The sequence below is a fragment of the Girardinichthys multiradiatus genome, chromosome 4 (assembly GCF_021462225.1).
Source record: "Girardinichthys multiradiatus isolate DD_20200921_A chromosome 4, DD_fGirMul_XY1, whole genome shotgun sequence".
NCBI lineage: Eukaryota > Metazoa > Chordata > Actinopteri > Cyprinodontiformes > Goodeidae > Girardinichthys > Girardinichthys multiradiatus.
In genome coordinates this window covers 29,974,180-29,994,538 of record NC_061797.1, presented here as the reverse complement: position 1 = coordinate 29,994,538, position 20,359 = coordinate 29,974,180, and the positions used below count along the sequence as shown (strand labels likewise).

Sequence of the window (20,359 nt, the reverse complement as noted above, 5' to 3'; positions counted from 1 at the left end):
AGCAATTACAGAGCTTAGTATCCTGATTGCAGCCTGGTTGTGGGAGGTATTGTCATCAGACCACACACACTAACTTTGGGTTATTAGTGATAGTATCCTTTACTGACAACAAATACCTTCATTAAGATTTTAATGAAACAACGGGAGTCATTGTCCAGTGAGGCTCCATAAAATCCCTACAGTTGAGGGGCTGGTGCATTAACAGTTAACTTTGACTTTAACCTACAATTGGACCAAACTGGCAGAAGGAAACTGTGTATGGTCTGAAAGGCCATTTTAAAACAATACAATTTGTCATTTTGCGTCAGAACAAACATTGTTATTTTGTGCCGTTTTTTTTTTTTTTTTTACATTCTGTTCCAGGGAAAGATAAGGTACAGTTATAATGTTAGTTGGCGGGACTATTATGCAACACTTCCCCCTGCTGTTCAGAGCTCAGACATGATGATGACTTTAATATTATCAAATTTTGATAACTACAAGTTATACAAAATAGGGCAGCACAAATGCAGCTTCATTGTGATTATTACACTAGCTCTATAGTAATGCACCAAAAAAAGTGATTATTGGTTCATGTAAGACTTCTATATTCACTTTTATGTTTGTTTAGGAAGGTTTCTGTTACCAAAATTCCTTCCACCCTTTATCAAAATGTATTATTTAGCTACGACATTAATAATTATAAAACTAGATCTGTTGTAGCAAACAAATTTATTTTACCTAAAGTAGCAACTAATTACATGCCTATAGAGGAATGACTCGATGGAATCGAACAATTGGTTTTGATTAAAAGTCACTATTTTTCTGTAACTCTAAATATTGAAATGTTGTTGTGAGCTTTGTATTGTGCAATGGACATCCTGGTTTTATGTAATTTAACAGTGTATTGTTTTTCTTTGTTTTTTCTATGTAATCTAATGGTATATTTATTTTATGGACTCCAGGAAGAATAGCAGCAGCATTTGCGGCGGCTAATGTACAGAGGTTGGACAATGAAACTGAAACACCTGTCATTTTAGTATGGGAGGTTTCATGGCTAAATTGGACCAGCCTGGTAGCCAGTCTTCATTTATTGCACATTGCACCAGTAAGAGCAGAGTGTGAAGGTTCAATTAGCAGGGTAAGAGCACAGTTTTGCTCAAAATATTGAAATGTACACAACATTATGGGTGACATACCAGAGTTCAAAAGAGGACAAATTGTTGGTCCATGTTTTGCTGGCGCATCTGTGACCAAGACAGCAAGTCTTTGTGATGTATCAAGAGCCACGGTATCTAGGGTAATGTCAGCATACCACCAAGAAGGACGAACCACATCCAACAGGATTAACTGTGGACGCAAGAGGAAGCTGTCTGAAAGGGATGTTCGGGTGCTAACCCGGATTGTATCCAAAAAACATAAAACCACGGCTGCCCAAATCATGGCAGAATTAAATGTGCACCTCAACTCTCCTGTTTCCACCAGAACTGTCCGTCAGGAGCTCCACAGGGTCAATATACACGGCCGGGCTGCTATAGCCAAACCTTTGGTCACTCATGCCAATGCCAAACGTTGGTTTCAATGGTGCAAGGAGCGCAAATCTTGGGCTGTGGACAATGTGAAACATGTATTGTTCTCTGATGAGTCCACCTTTAATGTTTTCCCTACATCCGGGAGAGTTACGGTGTGGAGAAGCCCCAAAGTACCACCCAGACTGTTGCATACCCAGAGTGAAGCATGGGGGTGGATCAGTGATGGTTTGGGCTGCCATATCATGGCATTCCCTTGGCCCAATACTTGTGCTAGATGGCGTCACTGCCAAGGACTACTGAACCATTCTTGAGGACCATGTGCATCCAATGGTTCAAATATTGTATCCTGAAGGTGGTGCCGTGTATCAGGATGACAATGCACCAATACACACAGCAAGACTGGTGAAAGATTGGTTTGATGAACATGAAAGTGAAGTTGAACATCTCCCATGGCCTGCACAGTCACCAAATATAAATATTATTGAGCCACTTTGGGGTGTTTTGGAGGAGTGAGTCAGGAAACGTTTTCCTCCACCAGTATCACGTAGTGACCTGGCCACTATCCTGCAAGAAGAATGGCTTAAAATCCCTCTGACCACTGTGCAGGACTTGTATATGTCATTCCCAAGACGAATTGATGCTGTATTGGCCACAAAAGGAGGCCCTACACCATACTAATAAATTATTGTGGTCTAAAACCAGGTGTTTCAGTTTCATTGTCCAACCCCTGTAGATCCAAACAAATAAATAAATGATTCATACCAATGTCTGTAAAGACTTAATCTTCCTATTTTCCTAACAAATATAACATTTTTACTTGCTTTAATAAGCAATTATGGTATCAATGTTGAGTCAACTACAAAACACAGCTTCATGATTTTCTTTTAAAAATGCCATAAGGAATGGTTATCTCCGCCTAGTTGTGGGATTATCTTCATTAGTGCTCATGGTTGTTATAGAACCGATTTCAGACCCGGTTGGCAGTTCCTGCACACAGAATTGGGAATAAAAAAGCCCTGGAAGTCATTGCTATAGTTGTAGCATACAAAATCTATGAAATGTTTAAATAACTTCTAAGGTAAGTATTTTATAGTCAAACTATGTTTTCTTATTTTACTTGGTGTTTATATGGTTCAGAGTTTTATTTTGCTTTTCACCATTTTTTATTTTATTCAGTCCTGAAAAGTTCTATTTGTGAAAGCAATCTGGATCTTTCAAATAACACCTTTTGTAGTGTTATGTTAAACTAACAGTAGGGACAGAAAGATCTAATAAGTAATTAAATTATGTTGCCACATATAAAAGACAGGAAATTATGTTAAAAAGAAAAAAAAGGTGAGGTACCTCAGAGCAGGATTCAGAATGGGATATTAACTTGGGGTAACTGATAAGAATTTCTCAAAATAATTTGTTTTTAATGTAACAACATTTTTGCCAGGATGATAAAATCAGCTAATCATAATATTGAGAGCATCTCATAATAATCCAGGCACTTTAAAACATATTGTGATTGAGGCTGTTTTTAATTCAGTTTGACTGACAAACCCCATATTCCTGCAAACCCTTAAATTAATCAGAATTAGCTTTATTGGCCAGGATTGCGTGCACAAAAAATTTGACATTAGTGTCATTAGCTCAAAGCCTACAGAGATTAAGTATAATTATACAAACTTTAGAGGAAATAAAATGCTAAGAAATATGATGGTTTAAGAGTAAGCTGAGTGATGTAGCAAACAAGACCAACAAAGTTTCATTGTCAGCTTTTTTTGACCAACTAATGAATTGGCTACACTATTGAATTTTTGTCAGATCCTGCTTGACCTCTCTTTACTAAATTATAATTTTTTTTCAGATTCATTCAAATGTTTCCTCATTTCACTTTTGTTTTTTCTTTTTTTTTTTGCCTCCAGTAATTCTTATAACTTAGTTATATTTAATGAGAGCAAACTCAATAATCATAAACTAACAATAATAATAATATTAAACTAGATAATACAGATGGCATGAATGTACAAGAACATTTGACTGGCATAAAGAGAAAGTACTGCTTAATGAATTTTCAAATACCAAATATAGTCAGACTTACCAAATAATATAATAACTCGGTTTTATACATGGATCTTTCTAAAGATTTGGCAGTGATCCAATATTAGACCATTACTTGAGTCTAATAACCCAGGTAATAAGGAACATTGTTTGTGTTCCTAGGTGTCAAATTCCAGTCATAAGGGGCCAGTGTCGTGCAGCTTTAAAATGTGTCTCTGATTCAACACACCTGAATCATTATTGATCCTAAAGGGCCACTGCCCCATGTTTTAGATACTCCCCATGTCCAACACACCTGAATCACATAAATGGTCTCTGCAAAACATGCTGATGAGGTAATTACGCCATTTAGAAAGCCTCCTAAAATGAACTTACCTTGGTGTTGTGTGCCATAGGGGACGGCAGAGATGAAGGGCATCTGAAAAACCCGGGCCAAACATAAGATCTTACTCTGATTGGTTGAATCCGCTCCATTGCCTCCTGCCACCCACAGATGGGTTTTATTATAAATTACTTGCAAGTAGCATTTTCAAAGTCACACATGCGTAAAGAGATGGGCACCTAAGAGAGAAGAGTTTTACTGTTAAAAAAAAAGTTTAAAATCACGTTTTTGGTACTTTTTATACAGATCCAAACCTCGGCTTCGTTCAGCCTTGGCATTTATTACCAATGCATTCATTATGCACATTTCATTGCTGTGTCCCATTATGGGTTTATTTCAAGGCCCCTGGCTAAATTCAATTAGATAGTAGAAGATAGAAAGACAGAATAATTAATATAAATAATAGACAAAAAAAGTATAGATTTGGCAATTTTACCCAAACATAATCTCTGAATTCAAAAAGAATACCACACAAACCTCCAGTCAAATTAACAACCAGACAGAAAGTGTATTCATAAACACACACACACACACATAAACCAGCAAACATTAGGGCCATATACATCATCTAGCCTGGCTGAAGCTCAGGGGCACACCGACATGTGAGCCTGGATTCGAACCCACAACTTTTAGATTACATGAGCCACAGTCAGCACGATGCATAAAGAAATTTTATAAGGAGACATAAAATGAGTTCTGCGTGGGTTCTCACCGGGTACTCCGGCTTCCTCCCACAGTCCAAAGACATGCCTGTTAGGTTAATTGGTCTCTCTAAATTGCCCTTAGGTGTGTGAATGAGTGTGTGCGTGGTTGTTTGTGTGTTGCCCTGCGATGGACTGGCGACCTGTCCAGGGTGTACCCTGCCTTTCGCCCATAGACTGCTGGAGATAGGCACCAGCTCCCCCGTGACTCACTATGGAATAAGCGGTAGAAAATGACTGTCTGACTGACATAAAATGAGTAGAAAAATCCTGTGCATTTTCGGCCGTCAGTTTTCTGTATCTCCATCTCTAACAGTAAAGTGAAGGTTGTGATCCCTCGTCTGCTCTGCTAACCCAACATTGCTGCAGGGCTCCTCCCCTGGTCTGCCCCCCAACTTCCATTCTCCTAAAAAAAAAAAGGAAAAACTCCCGTGTTATCCTGAATCCATGTTGAAACGTCTCCTACCCCGAAGTAAGTTGTGTTAAATGTTATCTCCCACACTAACCCACCCACACGGTGTAACCTCACCCATATGAACTCTATCAGAGTTAAACCTGAGTTAACCTAACTTGATCCAGCTTCTTCTTCTTCAGGTAGGGATTGTTGTTTAAACGTTTGGCTAACTTTAGCTTAGCTGCAGGTAATGTTGAAAACAAGCAGCATTGTTTACACTTTGCTGCGCCTTTTGGTATTTAACACGACTATTAAAAAGCCAGCAGGCTCTAAGTTTGTTTTTGTGACTTTTATATTTAGTTGCCCAGCTTACTCTGTTAAGACAAACAATAGCCAGCTAACTGCTACCCTGCTAACAGAGCAGCGCAACAACTCCGCTGCGTTGGTGATATAACTTATTTTAAATAAATATGATGCTGGAAAACGTTGGTAAGTGATAATTATATGTATACTTCTAATAAATATGTGCTTAAAATCAACAACTGCGAAATGAATTTGATGGTTTTCACATCCAAATAAAAAAATAAAATGGTTTGGAAAATGTTGCAGTTTCTACTGTGAATACATTAGAAACTGTTTTGTTTACAACCAGTGAAACATGCATTATTGGTATCAAGTTTTTGTGAACAAATGAAATGGGCATATGTAATGTGAATAGCCCTATCTGACTGTATCAATTGATGCATTTATAGCCATTACCATGGCTCAACCTATTAATAATTTCATTGTCACCCTTATTATTTTTTACAGTAAATTTCCAAAAATACAGAATTTTAAACCCATTGTGTCTCCCTAAAAATTTAACTAAAGACTTTAGGATTGCAAGGCTTTTATCCTGAAAAAATAATAACATCTCTCTATTTGTAAAGGTAACTTTCTAGCTTTAATTAACTAAAACAACAGTCCTCAAGCAGCTTTGTGGCATTATCACACTATTATTCATAATAGTGTGTCTAATATTCATCAACCAGACATTAGCTTAGTAGAAAACTTGACAGATGATTTTTGTTTTTGTTTTTTGTAATGGCTCAAAGATGACCCATACATAACAGTGGAATACAGAGGAGAGAAGAACAATGTCTCCCAAAGTGCCTGCAAGCCAAGGTAGAGGGGACTATTCTGCTGTCCAAGTTGCAGTTCGAGTTCGTCCCCTGCTTCCCAAGGAGCTCCTGCACTGCCATGAGAGCTGTATCACCGTAGACCCTGAGCTGAACCGGGTCACTTTGGGCCATGATCGACACTTTGTTTCTGACTTCCTGTTTGAAGAGACTTGCTGTCAGGAGGACGTGTATTCTGTGTCTGTCCAGCCGCTCATAGATGCATTCTTTCAAGGTTTCAACGCCACAGTGTTTGCTTATGGCCAGACGGGCTCAGGCAAGACTTACACTATTGGAGAAGCTAATATTAGTAAGTTCTTTCTCACTTTTTAGTGTTTTCCTTAAAGTTATTAGTATTAATTTTAAGGCCTAAAGCTAAAGTTGCTTTCATTTTTTTCTCATTATCTTGCTTTAGGCAAAACTACATAAATGTCCTTCCTTTTGGCACTTGGTTTACAAGTTTGATTTTATGCAGTCCTGAATATTTACCTGCATGTTTAGGTTCCTTCAGAGATGAGGAGCAGGGTATCATCCCCAGGGCGGTTGCTGATGTTTTCAAGCTGCTCGATGAAAACGACCTCGCGGACTTCTCTGTACGAGTTTCCTATTTGGAGGTCTACAAAGAGGAGTTCAAAGACTTACTGGAAGTAAAGACCGCCAGCAAGGACATCCACATTCGGGAGGACAAGGGGAACATCGGTACGCATTTAGATAACTTATTTGTTTTTTTGGTGCAAAATGAAATACAACGTAGCATTTCCTACTTTAAATTTCATTTCATGTTATTTGGCAGTGTTGTGTGGCGTAAAGGAGAGTGAAGTAGAGGGTCTTGATGAGGTGTTGAGCTTGCTAGAGTCAGGAAACACAGCCAGACACACTGGAGCAACCCAGATGAATCCAAACTCCAGCAGGTCTCACACCATTTTCACTTTGTACATGGATCAGCGTCGTGGAAGCTCTCGCCTTTGTGGGATTGCTGGAAGCTCTGGGCCACAAGTGTTGTCTTCCAAGTTCCACTTTGTAGACTTGGCTGGGTCAGAGCGGATTTTAAGGACGGGTAACAGTGGAGAGAGACTGAAAGAGAGCATCCAAATCAACAGCGGCCTTCTGGCTCTGGGAAATGTTATCGGGGCCCTGGGGGACCAGAAGAGGAAGGGCTCTCATATACCGTACAGAGACTCTAAAATCACAAGGTATGTCTTTTAGGGTGTTATAATCTACAATAAAACGTTGTCATATGACATCTCTAATATACTTCATTCTCGTTTCAACTAGGATACTAAAAGACTCTCTTGGAGGAAATTCAAAAACACTGATGATTGCCTGCATCAGCCCATCGTCGTCAGACTTTGACGAGAGCTTGAACACACTGAACTATGCAACAAGGGCTAGAAACATTCAAAACCGAGCTATGGTCAACTGCAAGCGTGAACCGGATCGCGTGGAAGGACTGGAGCAGCAAATTAAGGCCCTTCGTAGGGCTCTGGAAAACCGTCAGCGCTCGGAGACCCGAATCATTGCGCACGCCGATCCAAACAGGCGACCTCGAGTCGGAGAGGCAGAGATCAGCAGGCTGCAAGCACAGAGCGCTCACTACAGGACTTGCACTGACACCGCTTACAGGTTCAAGCACATCTACTGAAGGAGTTAACTTAAAATTTTAATTATAAACTTATGATTTTTTTTTTTTTTTTCAGATTTATACCGACCAGTAGGTGGCTCGTTAATTTGCAAAATTAGGATCAGAGATAGATCCATTTGTAGTGTTTCTCACACGCACATGGCAGTCATGGTTAATATAGCATTTTAATCATATGTCTGAATACAAAACATTATACCGCTGTTACAGTTGCATTTACCTAATTATCTGTTCAAATCTCCAAAGAAGCCAGAAACACACAGAAATGTAAGGGAAAATTAGTTAATTGGTGTGGAAAAACTATAGGTTTTCTTCAGTTCACTGATCAATATCTCTTTGCATCAGGTTGTTGTTTTCTCAGGTGTGAAATGTGTTTTAGTCTTTAATTGGATAGATTTTAGCCCATTTAGTTTCTTAGACTTCATGTTTCTTGCATTGATCTGTGTGCTGTTGGTGTGGAGCAGGTTGCTGCGGGAGCTGCAGAGCGAGGGGTCTTTAACCACCGAGCAGAGCCTGAGGGTGAAGGAGTGGCTTTGCTCGGTGGAGGAGGAGCGGAGCGGGCTCACGACTGCCTCCGGACCAGACAGCGGTATCGAGAACAGCTCCACCGAGGACAGCGTCGCATTGAGAAGAGCCAGGCCTTCTATTAGGAATCATGTACGATTCTTTCAGATAGAGTTAAGTCAAAGATTTACTGACTTATGGGTATTTTACTGATTTGTTTAACGAGTCCTCTTACAGGACACAGAAGCTGGGGAGGAGAGCTGGGACGATGATCGTGAAAGTGAAAAAGAAGAAAGCGTTATTCATTTTCAGTCAGAAATCCAACGGCTGGAGAAGGAAAACACCGATTTCTTAGCAGCACTGGAGGACGCTATGGAGCAATACAAGCAGCAGGTCAGATACAGTTTAAATGTGATTTCCACTAGAGCAGCATTGACAGAATTAAACAGACTCACCTGTTACTTGTTCCCCCAAGCTGGCTCGTAATGTTATACTTACAGCATTTTTCTTTATTCTCTATAAGAGTGACAAGCTGCAGGAGCAGCAGGATCTGATAACAGAGCTGCGATACCAGCTGTCTACTCTCGGACCGATGGGTCTCGGGCTCAACTTGAGAATTAGGCCGCACACCGCTCCCATGGGCTCCTTGCAGCATGGTCAGAATGGAAGCACATGTAGACAGGTAAAAATAAAGTTCCCAACCAGAGCAAATCTTCTCCTCTTTTTAATTTAGTTGCAATCTTCTACAAAATCATCACTTTGTGCAGACATATACCAAATCAGAGCTCCCACTTGATTTGAAAAAAGCTCACATTGACCATTCAAATGTGGAAAACCACAACTTAAATGAAACTGGACCGTAGACCTGTCTTTATGTTAAGCATCAATGTTGACAGGAGCTGGGTTAGTACCCCTGCTGAAGTGACCTGTGCAAAACAAGAGCATGCTCATCGTTTCCTGTAATATTGACTAGATTATGCAGCTGGAATCGTCTCTGAGGGGTCTGATCGTCAGCACTTTTCCCACAGAGGAAGTTGTTTTCAGTTTCAACAAAGAATTAAAGGATATTAAAGCTCATACAATATTTTTTTTTATCATGCTGCTTACACAAATATCACAAAACATCCACCCTAATCATTAGACTTGATGCTTTGGTGATGAAGCTGTAAAGTCAACCCAAAATAATCAGAACAGAACTTTCTTAGCAGTAATGCTGATCCTGGTGCTACAAAATTAAATCAACACACATGTTCTTGTGTTTTAAACTTACAGGCTTTAAACTTTTCAGTCTCAGCTCTTATGCAGTCCTGTAAAGTTGTTCATGTTTGTTCATCTTCCTGTTTTCTGTGTGTATGATTACAGGTCAGCTTGACGGGTCATATAGGACCAGGTCCTATAGGACCAGGTCCTGATCTGGAGGAGAAACTTAAGGAGGACCAGGAGATCTCAGGAGTAACAGAGAACTATTACAGGGAAAAGGAGGCCGATCATCCCAACATCAGCCAGGAGAAATGCAGGTCTGTACCAGTACGGAGTCATGATGTAATGGCTGTCAGTACCATTGTCCAGTGCTTATTGTTTTTTCCTACAGTCTGGGAAAGTCTAGAATTTTCTTTTATCATTTTCCAGGTTTTAATAAATATGAAAAAATGAAAATGAAGTATAGAAAAATATTTGACTTTGCATATTATTGATTACAGGACAAAATGTTAGGCTTAATAAATGATTCATTTCATTTATGTTAAAACTACATAATTTATCTCTAATTTCTACATCACATCTTGATTTTAACATTTTACCCTTTTGTAATGTTTGTTTTACTATCTGCCTGAATGCATGCTCATTCAAAAATAGAAAAAGGGCGACTTTTAAGAGCTGTTTCGTGTGTAAACAACCTGGTCCAAAATGCCAAACTAAGCATTAAACTGCTCTTTTGGAGCTTTTTTGCCAACAAAATTAAGGCACCAAAGTTCACCAACTGTTCTTTAAGAGATCTGTATTTTTTTCTAGGATACTCCATTCCTTGTTTGACAAGTCCAGGAGTTATAGTTTTTTAAATAGAGCTGATCTAAATTAGTCCAGACGCCACAAAAGCAGTTAAATGGCCCTATACTGAGCTCCAAATACTGGAAGCATTGTTTGGTTTCATGATTATTGAAACATACGAATGAAAAGACTCATCTACTTTTCAAGCAGGCCCAAAGTTACATTTTATATTCAAATGTCTAGAATGTTAGAAAACTACAGAAAAGACTTTAGAAATGTAAATATTTTGTAACGAAAAATGTGCACTTTATATTTTGTTTGCTCTACCAGGCCGGTGAATCTGACCTGGACCAAGCGGGACTTGCTTTCAGGTGGACTAGGAACTGTTGGTGAAGCTGAGCCAGATCTGCACCCCTGTTTAGCCAGAAAAGCATGTAAGTCTATCAGCTGTTTCCTAAATACTCAGTACTAAATACTGAATATGCAAAGCATTTTTGACCACTCTTGTTTGACCTTTTGAGCCTCAGGTGGTTCTTTTTAGACTTTCCTAAAGGTGGGCAGGTCTGAATATCTCAAAGCTGTGACCCAGCTAACTTCAAATATATGTTCTCAAATCTCTGTGAAGCTAATTCCAGTAGTGGGGAAAGTCTGAGAAGCTTTGAGGGGATATCAGAGTGTGGGCTTCTTCAGGCACAGCAAAAGATCAGGGAGCTGTCTGTCACCATCCGCATGAAGGAAGAACTCATCAGGGAGCTGGTCAAAACAGGTAGCCTTTCTGCACCTCCTTCGCACCTTTGCAGCCCGATAGATGTCCTTTTGTTTTGCTGTGTATGTCGGCTGATTGTCCTTCCTTTAGGTAAGGATGCTCAGGCCCTGAATAAGCAGTACAGCCATAAGATCTCAGCTCTGGAAAGTGAAGCTGTGCAGGCCCGTCAAGAGCTGCAGGAGGCTCAACAACAACTGCAGGATCTTGAAAGACAAGAGAGAGAGATAAGCACAACAGACAAGAGCAGAGCGCAGGAATGTCGCAGGAAGATAGCTGCTGCTCAAAACAGAGTTCAGGTTGGACATATTATTTCCTTGATTTAATGGTGGTAGTTTAACGTAATGCCTAAATTGAAACCCTGCAGACCTTTGAGTTTGGGGTTTAAACAGTGTAATATTTCTGGTTGAATATTAGGTGCTCAGTCAGCGACAGAGGGATACTGCTCGTCTGGCCAACCTTCCAGTCCAGAGTGAGCACCGTGTGTTGGAGCTGGAGAGAAGTGTCCAGTACATGAAGCAGCAGCAGGAACAGCTGCAGAGACGCCTGCGTGAGGAGAGTCAGCAAAAACGACGGCTGGAGACCGAAATGCAGCGAAGGACTCACCGAGTCAAGGTAGAGCTAAGCGACATAAGTGGAGCATGATTTCAAAAATGTCATAACTTCATTTGTCAGTGGTTGCACTGTTGAAAGTGGACCAAACTGCCTGGACATCATCACGCAGTTGCAACAGCTGCTCACTTTATGCTCTATTGCCTGAAGTGAATAATGAGCATGAGGGAAAAATTGCATGAAGAAGAAAAAAATCCATCCCCTTTCAGATGAAACAAAACAATAGAGCAACACCACATTTATGACTGTTTGAAGTTCCTGCTTTTACTTTGATGTTCAAACCTATTTACTTTTTTTGAAAAAGCTGCCTAGCGTGAGGAGCAGGCAAGGCAGCAAGCTGAGACAAACGCAGGAGGTTAACTTTCTCTGTTTGGTGCTCTGGATATACGTCTGCATTTCCCACTGCATGTGAACTGCCCCAGGGTTCACATGAAACAAACCAGGACCCATGTTTTCAGGCGGGCCAGAGTTTGCTTGTTTGGTCCACATGAGAGTTCAGCAGATGGGTTTTCACACCTGTCCAAATGAAGTGGACTTTCTGGAAAAAACTGTGGCCCATTTAAAGTGCACCAAACAGCTGTCATATGAAATTGACCGATAATTCATGTCACTGTTAGAGTCGTCAGAGACACATTCACAGGTTTTTATTATGGTACTGATTCTTAACAAAACATAAAACTATAAATACTAAAATTTCACGCAGGTGGAACAAAGCCTCATTTAAAATAGTTTTTCCAATCGCAAGCAACACTATTAACACCATAAAGCCATGGAAGAAATCTAAAAGCATGGTAGCTTAGACAGTTTTCCTCTATATTTGCCCTATAATCTATGATCTATATCTTGTTACAGGAACTTGAGATAAAAAATGAGCAGCAGCAGAAGGTCCTGAAGATAAAGACGGAGGTTATTGCAGCCTTCCAGAGACAGAGACGCAGTGGAAGTAATGGATCTGTCATTTCATTAGAAGAGCAACAGGTGAGACAAAAGCTGGTCTAAAACACATTATTCATCGAAGTGTTTTAACATTAATTAGTTATAAGAAGTGGTGGTTTGACCTAATTTTGTGCCTTGATCATGTGAGGGCAGAAGATTGAGGAACAAAAGCGCTGGCTGGATGAGGAAATGGAACGTGTACTAGATCAGAGGAAAGCGCTGGAGGATCTGGAAGGAGAACTGACGAAACGAGAGGAGATCCTGGCCAAGAAAGAAGCCTTGCTGCAGGAACGCAGTGGGTTGGAGACTAAGAGGCTCCGCTCCAGTCAGGTATTAACCAACACAAATAAACTCAATTTACTGATGCTGCAGATTTATAATGAAGATTATGGTTTTAATCTTTTGTCCAGGCCTTGAGTAAAGATTTGGTGACACTTACTGGACGCATCGAGACACTGGAGCAAGAGCTCAGTGAGAGGAACGGCCTCCTTCGCAGCAGCAGCGCTCAGGACTCCCAACAGATCCGACAAGAGATCTCCAACCTGCGGCACGAGAAAGATTTGCTGCTCAAACAGCGCGTTGAGCTGGATGATAAACTGCGGAAGGGAAACCTGCTCTCACCTGAGGTCAGTTCATGCTTTAAGCCCAACCTTTGCCGGTCTATGACACATATTGAACAGTCTCATGGTTATATTAATATCGTCATTAACTGTGGCTGGAAATTATTTCACATCATCATGCACATCTGTTCACTGGGTTGTCTTTTCAGGAGGAGCGGACCCTTTTCCAGCTGGACGAGGCCATTGAAGCGCTGGATGCAGCTATTGAATACAAGAATGAGGCCATCACTCAGAGGCAGAGACAGCTAAGGGCTTCTGCCAGTATGCTGTCCCAGTGGGAAATGAACCTCATGGCCAAGCTCAGTAATCTATCCGCCTCCGAGACCAGAGCTCTGCTGTGCAAGTACTTCGACAAGGTTTGTTTAAAAAATGTATTATTTTCTCAGCTTGCATGATACATATACAACTTTGCCAGCTGTTTCATCAATTATGTGAGTGTAATCACCCTCTGATTAAACAGCTGCACGGTGACCCTCTCTCCGAAATGTACCCGTACGTGTTCTGAACAACATGTGGCTGCGTTGTGTAGGTGGTGTCTCTGCGTGAGGAGGAGCGAAAGCTGCAGCTCGCACTGGCCGAGCTGGAGATGCAGCTGGACGAGCAACAGAGGTTGGTGCAGTGGCTGGAAAATGCCCTCGACCGTGCACAGTTCGACACAGATCGGCGTCTCACACAGCAGCAGAAGGAGCATGAGAGGAGCGTGCAGCTGCTGCTGCAGCAGTGTCGAGGTAAGAGTCACACCCTGCCCCAAAAAAGGAATATCTGCCAATATGCCGCTCAGAAGGTTTACATATTTCTTTCTTTTGCTATTTTGTCAAACATATTCCCGATCTTTAAACTGATTTTATCTAAACCAATCCACCTCTAGCTCCTCCTGATAAATCAGGAGTTGGCCGTGAATAACCAGTTTTTGTGGAAAGGGGTTTCATTTCAGAAGCCACACCCAGGCTGCAAGACCTGTAAAATCAAGAAATCACTTAAAGAAAACCCGCTTAACGGCATGAAGTGGGCTAAAAGCTTGCAATAAGATGCACATCATGCTGCGTTTAAAAAAAACAATTCAAGAACAGATTGGCAACAAAGTTATCAACTTCTGACAGTCTGAAAAGGTTTATGAGAGAGACTGGACAAAAATTGTTTGGTCCGGACCAGGGTTCGCTTGAGTGTATTCACACCTGCACAAAAGGTCCAGACCAAGGGGGGAAACGAACTCTGGTCCATTTAAAGCGGACCAAAAGTAGCAAGTGTGAATACACCCCAAGAGCATTTCAGAACATCATGCGGAGAGTCAAACACTGTGTTGGTAGTGATGGTCTGGGGCTCCTTTGCTGCTACAGGACCTAGATAACTCGCTGTAATGGATGTGACCATAAATTATGTTCTCTTTTGATAGAAATCCTTAAGGACAATGTCCAGCCATCAGATCCTGAGTTTAGAGCTCAAGCACATTTGGGTTATGCAACAGTAAAATGATTTGAAGCACACCAACAAGTTAGCGTCTGAATGACCCAAAACAAAACAACATGAAGGTTTTAGAGTGGGCTATTCAAAGTCCAAACCTAAATTGTCATTGAGGATTCATGACGTTAAACAAGCAATTTATCCTCCATAACCCTCCTGTTTGGCTGAATTAAAATAACTGCAAAGCAGAATGGGTCATGGTTCCTCCACTGTGACGTAAAGGCTCCTAAATATCCGATGGCAGTTGTCACCAAGGATGGCACTACTAATTATGTTTCAGGGAAATTACTTTTTCATTCCGGGCCAGATGGTTTGGATAGCATTTTTTCACTTTATAAATGCAATCATCATTTGAAACTCCTTGTCTGTATTTACTTACATTAAGTTTATCTGACATTGATTGTTAAGATGATTTAAGTGAAAATATAAGGAGGCAATCACATTTTTACAGAACTGTAAGTATATTTGAAATCTAAAAGTGTATTTACTGGAGTTTTTGTTTGTAAGCTATGCAGTTATGGAAGATAACCATAAACCTCCGTGTTTGTTTTTCTGGTCGTAAAGAACAAATGGACGAGGGCCTGGCAGGACGGCAGCGGCAGTACGAGGGACAGATCCATAATCTTATCAAGGAGATCAACCACCACAGGACAACAAATCTGGAGCTAAGCAACAAACTGCAAGAGCTCTGTGGATCAGTTAGTGAGCCTAAAGACCATCCCAACGGTAAAGGTTAGAACTGGTTAAAATCTTTATATTATTAAGATTTTCATTGCATTAAAAGCTGGCAGCTAACTTCTGCTTTTTAAACCGCAAGTAAACCTGCGTTCTGGGTGAAAAAAGCTCTCGAAGGAATATACAATTCAAAGATACTTTATTGATCCCCGAGGGGAAATTAGAATTCCAGTACAACCCATCCAAACAGACATCATGACACAAGACAATGGGGGGACGGGTCACCGAGGCTTTGCGCTGCCCTTGCTAGATGAGAAAAGAGGCCACATTAGGTAAGTAGAGGGAAAAAAAAAAAAAATCATATTTCACACTTTATCCTTAGCAGGATACAGTTTGAGATTGCAAAAAACCTCAGCAGAAAGAAGCAACGAGTTTACAAAACAACATCATGCTGGGAACGGTGAAGGTGGTGTGAGGGGGTGCGTATGTTTATCTTGAGCATGTGTGTGTGTGCAAGTGAGTGTGTGCAAGTAAGTCCATGAAGCACTGTCACAGAGGCCATTGTCCTTGATGGTACGTTGGAATGTTCATCAACCGGCCACAAAGTTCTGAGCAGGTCCACAGATGTCCTCAGGGAAGGGAGGGGGTAGAGGGAGCAGAGCGTCATGTTTACATAACTTCCAGGAGAAGTTGAAGATAGCCAGCCATCAAGGCCGCGCAGGGGAGCCAGATTCAGAAAAACAATAATTATTTGGGTTAGGCTGACTCTTAATTTTCCGTCAGCCTTGAGAGTCTCACTGGTGCTTCTCAAAGGCGAATCCAAATAGACAAATTCCTGGTCTTTCTGCCAGATCCAAGCGAACAACTTTCTCCAAGATTTATACCATTTCACCCCTGAGTCCAGGAACCGCAACCCACTTGCAATCCTGTGTAAGGATCACATCCAGTCTGCGATTCAGCTCACGTAACATCTCAGTCTGAGTGTTGATCGCTCTGAAGATCCCATCACACATGCCAGGCAGCCTCACAATGGCCAGAACAGCTGCTGACATTCTCCGAATTTCCCGATATGCCAGGTAATCGCTGACTCCAAAAAGCAGAAATCCTGATATCAAACATCCAATTATATACACATCTTCCACATCCTCGACTGACATTATCGACAGACACACAATCCTCCACTTCTGCCAGGAGTCCATCGTGTATCCGGAGAAAAATGTCCCGTCCGGGCAAGTGGGCTCTCCCGACCCCTGTCTTCTCGTCGAGAAAATTTGATCAATTGTATTGAGAGACCAGCTGACCAAATCCATAATTTGGAAGATGTGCAAAAAGAGGCTCCAAAAAAAGACAAGACACAGAGCTGAAGCAGATATGGGAGGGGTGCGGGAGACAGAGAAAAAGCGTCCACCTCCACCGATAGCAGGGAAAAAAAAAAAAATGCTGGAACAGTCAGATATTTAATATGAGATGGAGCTTGATTCTTCAGGGCTTTATATGTAAGAGCAAATTTTTTAAAATGTATCCTTGATGCAGCAGGAAGCTAGTGAAGAGAGGCTAAAACTGGAGAAAAATTCTGATAACTCTCTGATATGCAATTTGCATTATCTAACCAACATTATTGTTGCACTGGGTGGTTATTTCACAGAAGCTGAGAAATATTCTCATGGTAAATGGAGGTATGCCACTAATGAACTTCCTGTGTGAGAATGGAAATGCAGTATGATACCAGTATAAATAAATGCAAATTCATTTGTTTTCACACTGATGTTGTAATTATGAATATGAATATATTATTTAATATTTAATATCAATACCTTAATATTTATTAAATAACATTTTGGTCTGTTAAGGGTTGTCCTGTGAATACCAGCCCATTAAGGCGATGATATTAGGACAAAATAGAAAGATGTGAGACGAGCTCTGACATTATTGAACAGCATAAACTCTCCACACACATGGAATGAATTCACATAATTTCATAAAATTCAAGAATTTATTAACAAAAATAAGTCAACTCCAAGTCAAACAAATTTCAATCAACAAACTCTTTACTATGCTAAACAATCCAACTAAACTAACAAGCAGAATTAAGGAATAACAAAGACTAATGGGCTATGTACAATATAAACAAGTTGATTAAAGATGATTGAAAACCATGACCAAAAGAGTGATGCAACATTACCATGCAATGTTTATGTTTGAGAACCAAGGATTATCTTGAAGAATCTGGAAATTAAGTTAAGTTAGTCTTGGAACCAACTTAGGCAATAATTGGCATACCTTTAGACAACCATTCACAATGCAAGATCAGATAAAATATTATTTTAATAAAATAATGTTTTAAATAATGATCTGCTAAATAAAACCAACCTTATGGATGACCATTTCTCAACGGTGTTTAATCAGCTGCCTTTATTTATTAAAATTATATTTAAATAAATATTATTTTGAATAAGAACCAAATATTTCTGGAGAAATTGGCTTAACGGTGTTTACTTAGTTTTCAAGTTTAGTAAAATAATATTTAAGGAAATATTTTACTAGATTGAAAACTCACAACCTTTTTGGGTAATTGGTCTTTAGTAGGCAAGCACGTGTTCTTAGCTGTTAGCAGTGAAAGCTAACAAAAAAGCTTATAGCTTATCATCAGAATCAAACACATACCATTAAAATACCATCAATAAAAGGGTTAAAATGCATAAGCGCGAACGGCGCAATATGGCCGATATTCTGTGTTTAAAATCACCCTTTAAATAAAGTTTGTCTTAACTTTATAAAAACAACACAAACACAGAACGCAAACTGAGCACATGTGCTTACAGCTAATCTGCTAGCACTAAGATAGCTGAGTTTTCAACACAAATAAAACCAAACTTCATAAAACCAAAAATATTTAGATTATTTCATTCTAAGTAACATCTCTCTGCCCAAACCTAACCTCTTAGGTGAACCGTGCTGAGGAAAAGTTGTCCGGGCGACGAAGTTTGAAGAAAACTTCCACAGTGAACAAAGGGTTAGCTGCAGCTAACCTCCGTAGCTGTGGGGTGGTAACTGCAGGTTACAGCTGTAACCACGGTGATGGGGTCCCGTTGTCCTTCCTTCAGACCGGGAAAACTGCTCCACTCGGCGTTGTAGAGACAGGGTCTCTGCTGGAAACTCTCTGGAACGCAGTTTGCTTCTGTAGACCTCAGAGAGAAAATCAACCCACGCTTGTACCTTAATTACCCCGTTCACAAATGAATACCGGATGCACAAAAACAGCAATTCATTCATACTTAACTTAGTGCATATGATCGCGTGATCGTTTGACACTCTTGGATCCAGTTTGAAGAGTTATGTCTGCCAGCAAAGAGACATTAGCGCACTGTGTCCCTTGGTCCAGTTCCTCTGGGGACCTGCGTAGAAGAGACAGGGTCTCTGCGAAAGCAGTGTTTTTATTTGGACAGTGATGTCACAGGAAGTCCGCTGTTACCCCTTTTCCTGGCTCTGCTGGAAGTAGGTTAATGCGATTTATTTTGTAAGTTCCAGAAAAGTTCATACTGGACTTTCATTTGTCCCCATGGCTGGTGTCCCAACACTGACTAGAAACACTTTACATGCTTCGTTCTCAGTTGATTTCACAAAGAAAGATCACTGATGAAGCACCATCTCTTACCTCCATTTACAGTGTTAAGTAATCATTGATTCTCAGTAAATAATGCAAACATAAAAACAGGTTAAAGGTTCATCAAATAACTTTTCTTAAATTGGAGTCGTTTTGAGACATCAGAAGATCATGTTGGTTGTGGCCCTTCTTGGATTAGCTGTTAGTTTTAGCCTCTGAGATTAACTAATCTGGGGTTATTCCAAATGAAGACACCAAGAGTTATCTATTACAGGTAAAATATTTACAGCTAAAACAACTTTTAGCTCATGCTGACCGTCAAATGTAATGTTTTTCTGCATTTCTTAACATCTTGCCTACATGCTGTCTTTCAGTCGTAGCCTCTGATGGCAAACCTGCAAACCTGGGCAGTCGAGGCCCTGAGGACAGCCTTGCAGGCAGAGGGACAGGACATCCCGATAAACCTACCAGGTCCAGGGAGGAAATGAGGGAACTGGTGAACACTCCGCTTCCGTCCACATGGAGGCGCTCTTCTCTTCCATCAGAGGAACCTGCTGTCATCGAAGAACTGTGGGTTCAAGCAGCCGGGGACTCTCCTGTTAACCGTGTGGTTCAAGCAGGGATGGGGTCCTGGGGTGTGCAGACCTCCCTGCCTGTCGTTAAATCCCGCAGAGAGTCTCGTCGCTCCAGCCTCAACTTTGCACAGCAGCCGTCAAACAATGTTTTAATTGACGTACGGAAGAATCCTGTATGAGTCTAAATGAATCCATGTTTCACTGAGTCTTATGTGGTGACTGAATGATGTTGAATTTGCCATTTTGTATTTTTTTATAAAATTTTGTATTACGTTTTCAAAGGAAATCCCACTGATTTTCTGCAAAGCACTTTGTCTTAAAATAAAATTGTTCTTATGCCAATACTAACTTTATGCACTTACCATGTTTATAGTTTTCTAGCTTTCTTTTAAATGCTGCAGTATATTTTTTATAAAAAGTTTGATTGAAGACGTTTGGAGCTCGTCTTATGTCTCTTAGAAAAAATGTATTATTTAGATTGTATACACATATACAGTGGATATAAAAAACAATTCTATTAGAGGATAAAATGTAAAAAAAAAAAAAACCCAGCCTGATTTAACATTATTGAAAAGGTTAAACTAAAACTTTGTTGAACTACCTTTTGATTCAATTTCAGGATAAATTTGATATTTGCTCAGTCTGCTTTCCAAAAGTTCTCAGAATCTCTGCGATTGTGAGACCATCTTGTCCACAGCCCCTTTTGAGGTGAACCAACACATTTTCTGTCAGATTTAGTTCTGGATTTGGATCGGCCATTCCAAAAATTTCATTTTCTTCTGGTTTAGTTGAC

General features: G+C 40.4%; 1 protein-coding gene across 3 annotated transcripts; it reads left to right on the top strand.

Moving 5' to 3' along the window:
* Positions 1-4,831: 4,831 nt before the first annotated feature.
* Positions 4,832-19,914, top strand: kif7 (kinesin family member 7). Of its 3 annotated transcripts, none has more exons than XM_047364084.1 (20): positions 4,832-5,112; positions 6,129-6,501; positions 6,693-6,890; positions 6,985-7,384; positions 7,467-7,814; positions 8,295-8,487; positions 8,572-8,727; positions 8,858-9,016; positions 9,697-9,851; positions 10,651-10,754; positions 10,946-11,086; positions 11,177-11,382; positions 11,501-11,698; positions 12,548-12,673; positions 12,785-12,961; positions 13,042-13,257; positions 13,401-13,607; positions 13,781-13,979; positions 15,277-15,438; positions 19,366-19,914. In XM_047364084.1, exons 2-20 carry the CDS (start codon positions 6,171-6,173, stop codon positions 19,743-19,745), a joined length of 4,056 nt encoding a protein of 1,351 aa, XP_047220040.1. In that variant the 5' UTR covers positions 4,832-5,112; positions 6,129-6,170; the 3' UTR covers positions 19,746-19,914. The 3 variants fall into 3 exon arrangements, with proteins under 3 accessions (XP_047220040.1, XP_047220042.1, XP_047220041.1); XM_047364086.1 differs by having other exon boundaries at positions 4,834-5,112; positions 6,427-6,501; XM_047364085.1 differs by having other exon boundaries at positions 5,110-5,234.
* The last annotated feature ends 445 nt before the right edge of the window (positions 19,915-20,359 follow it).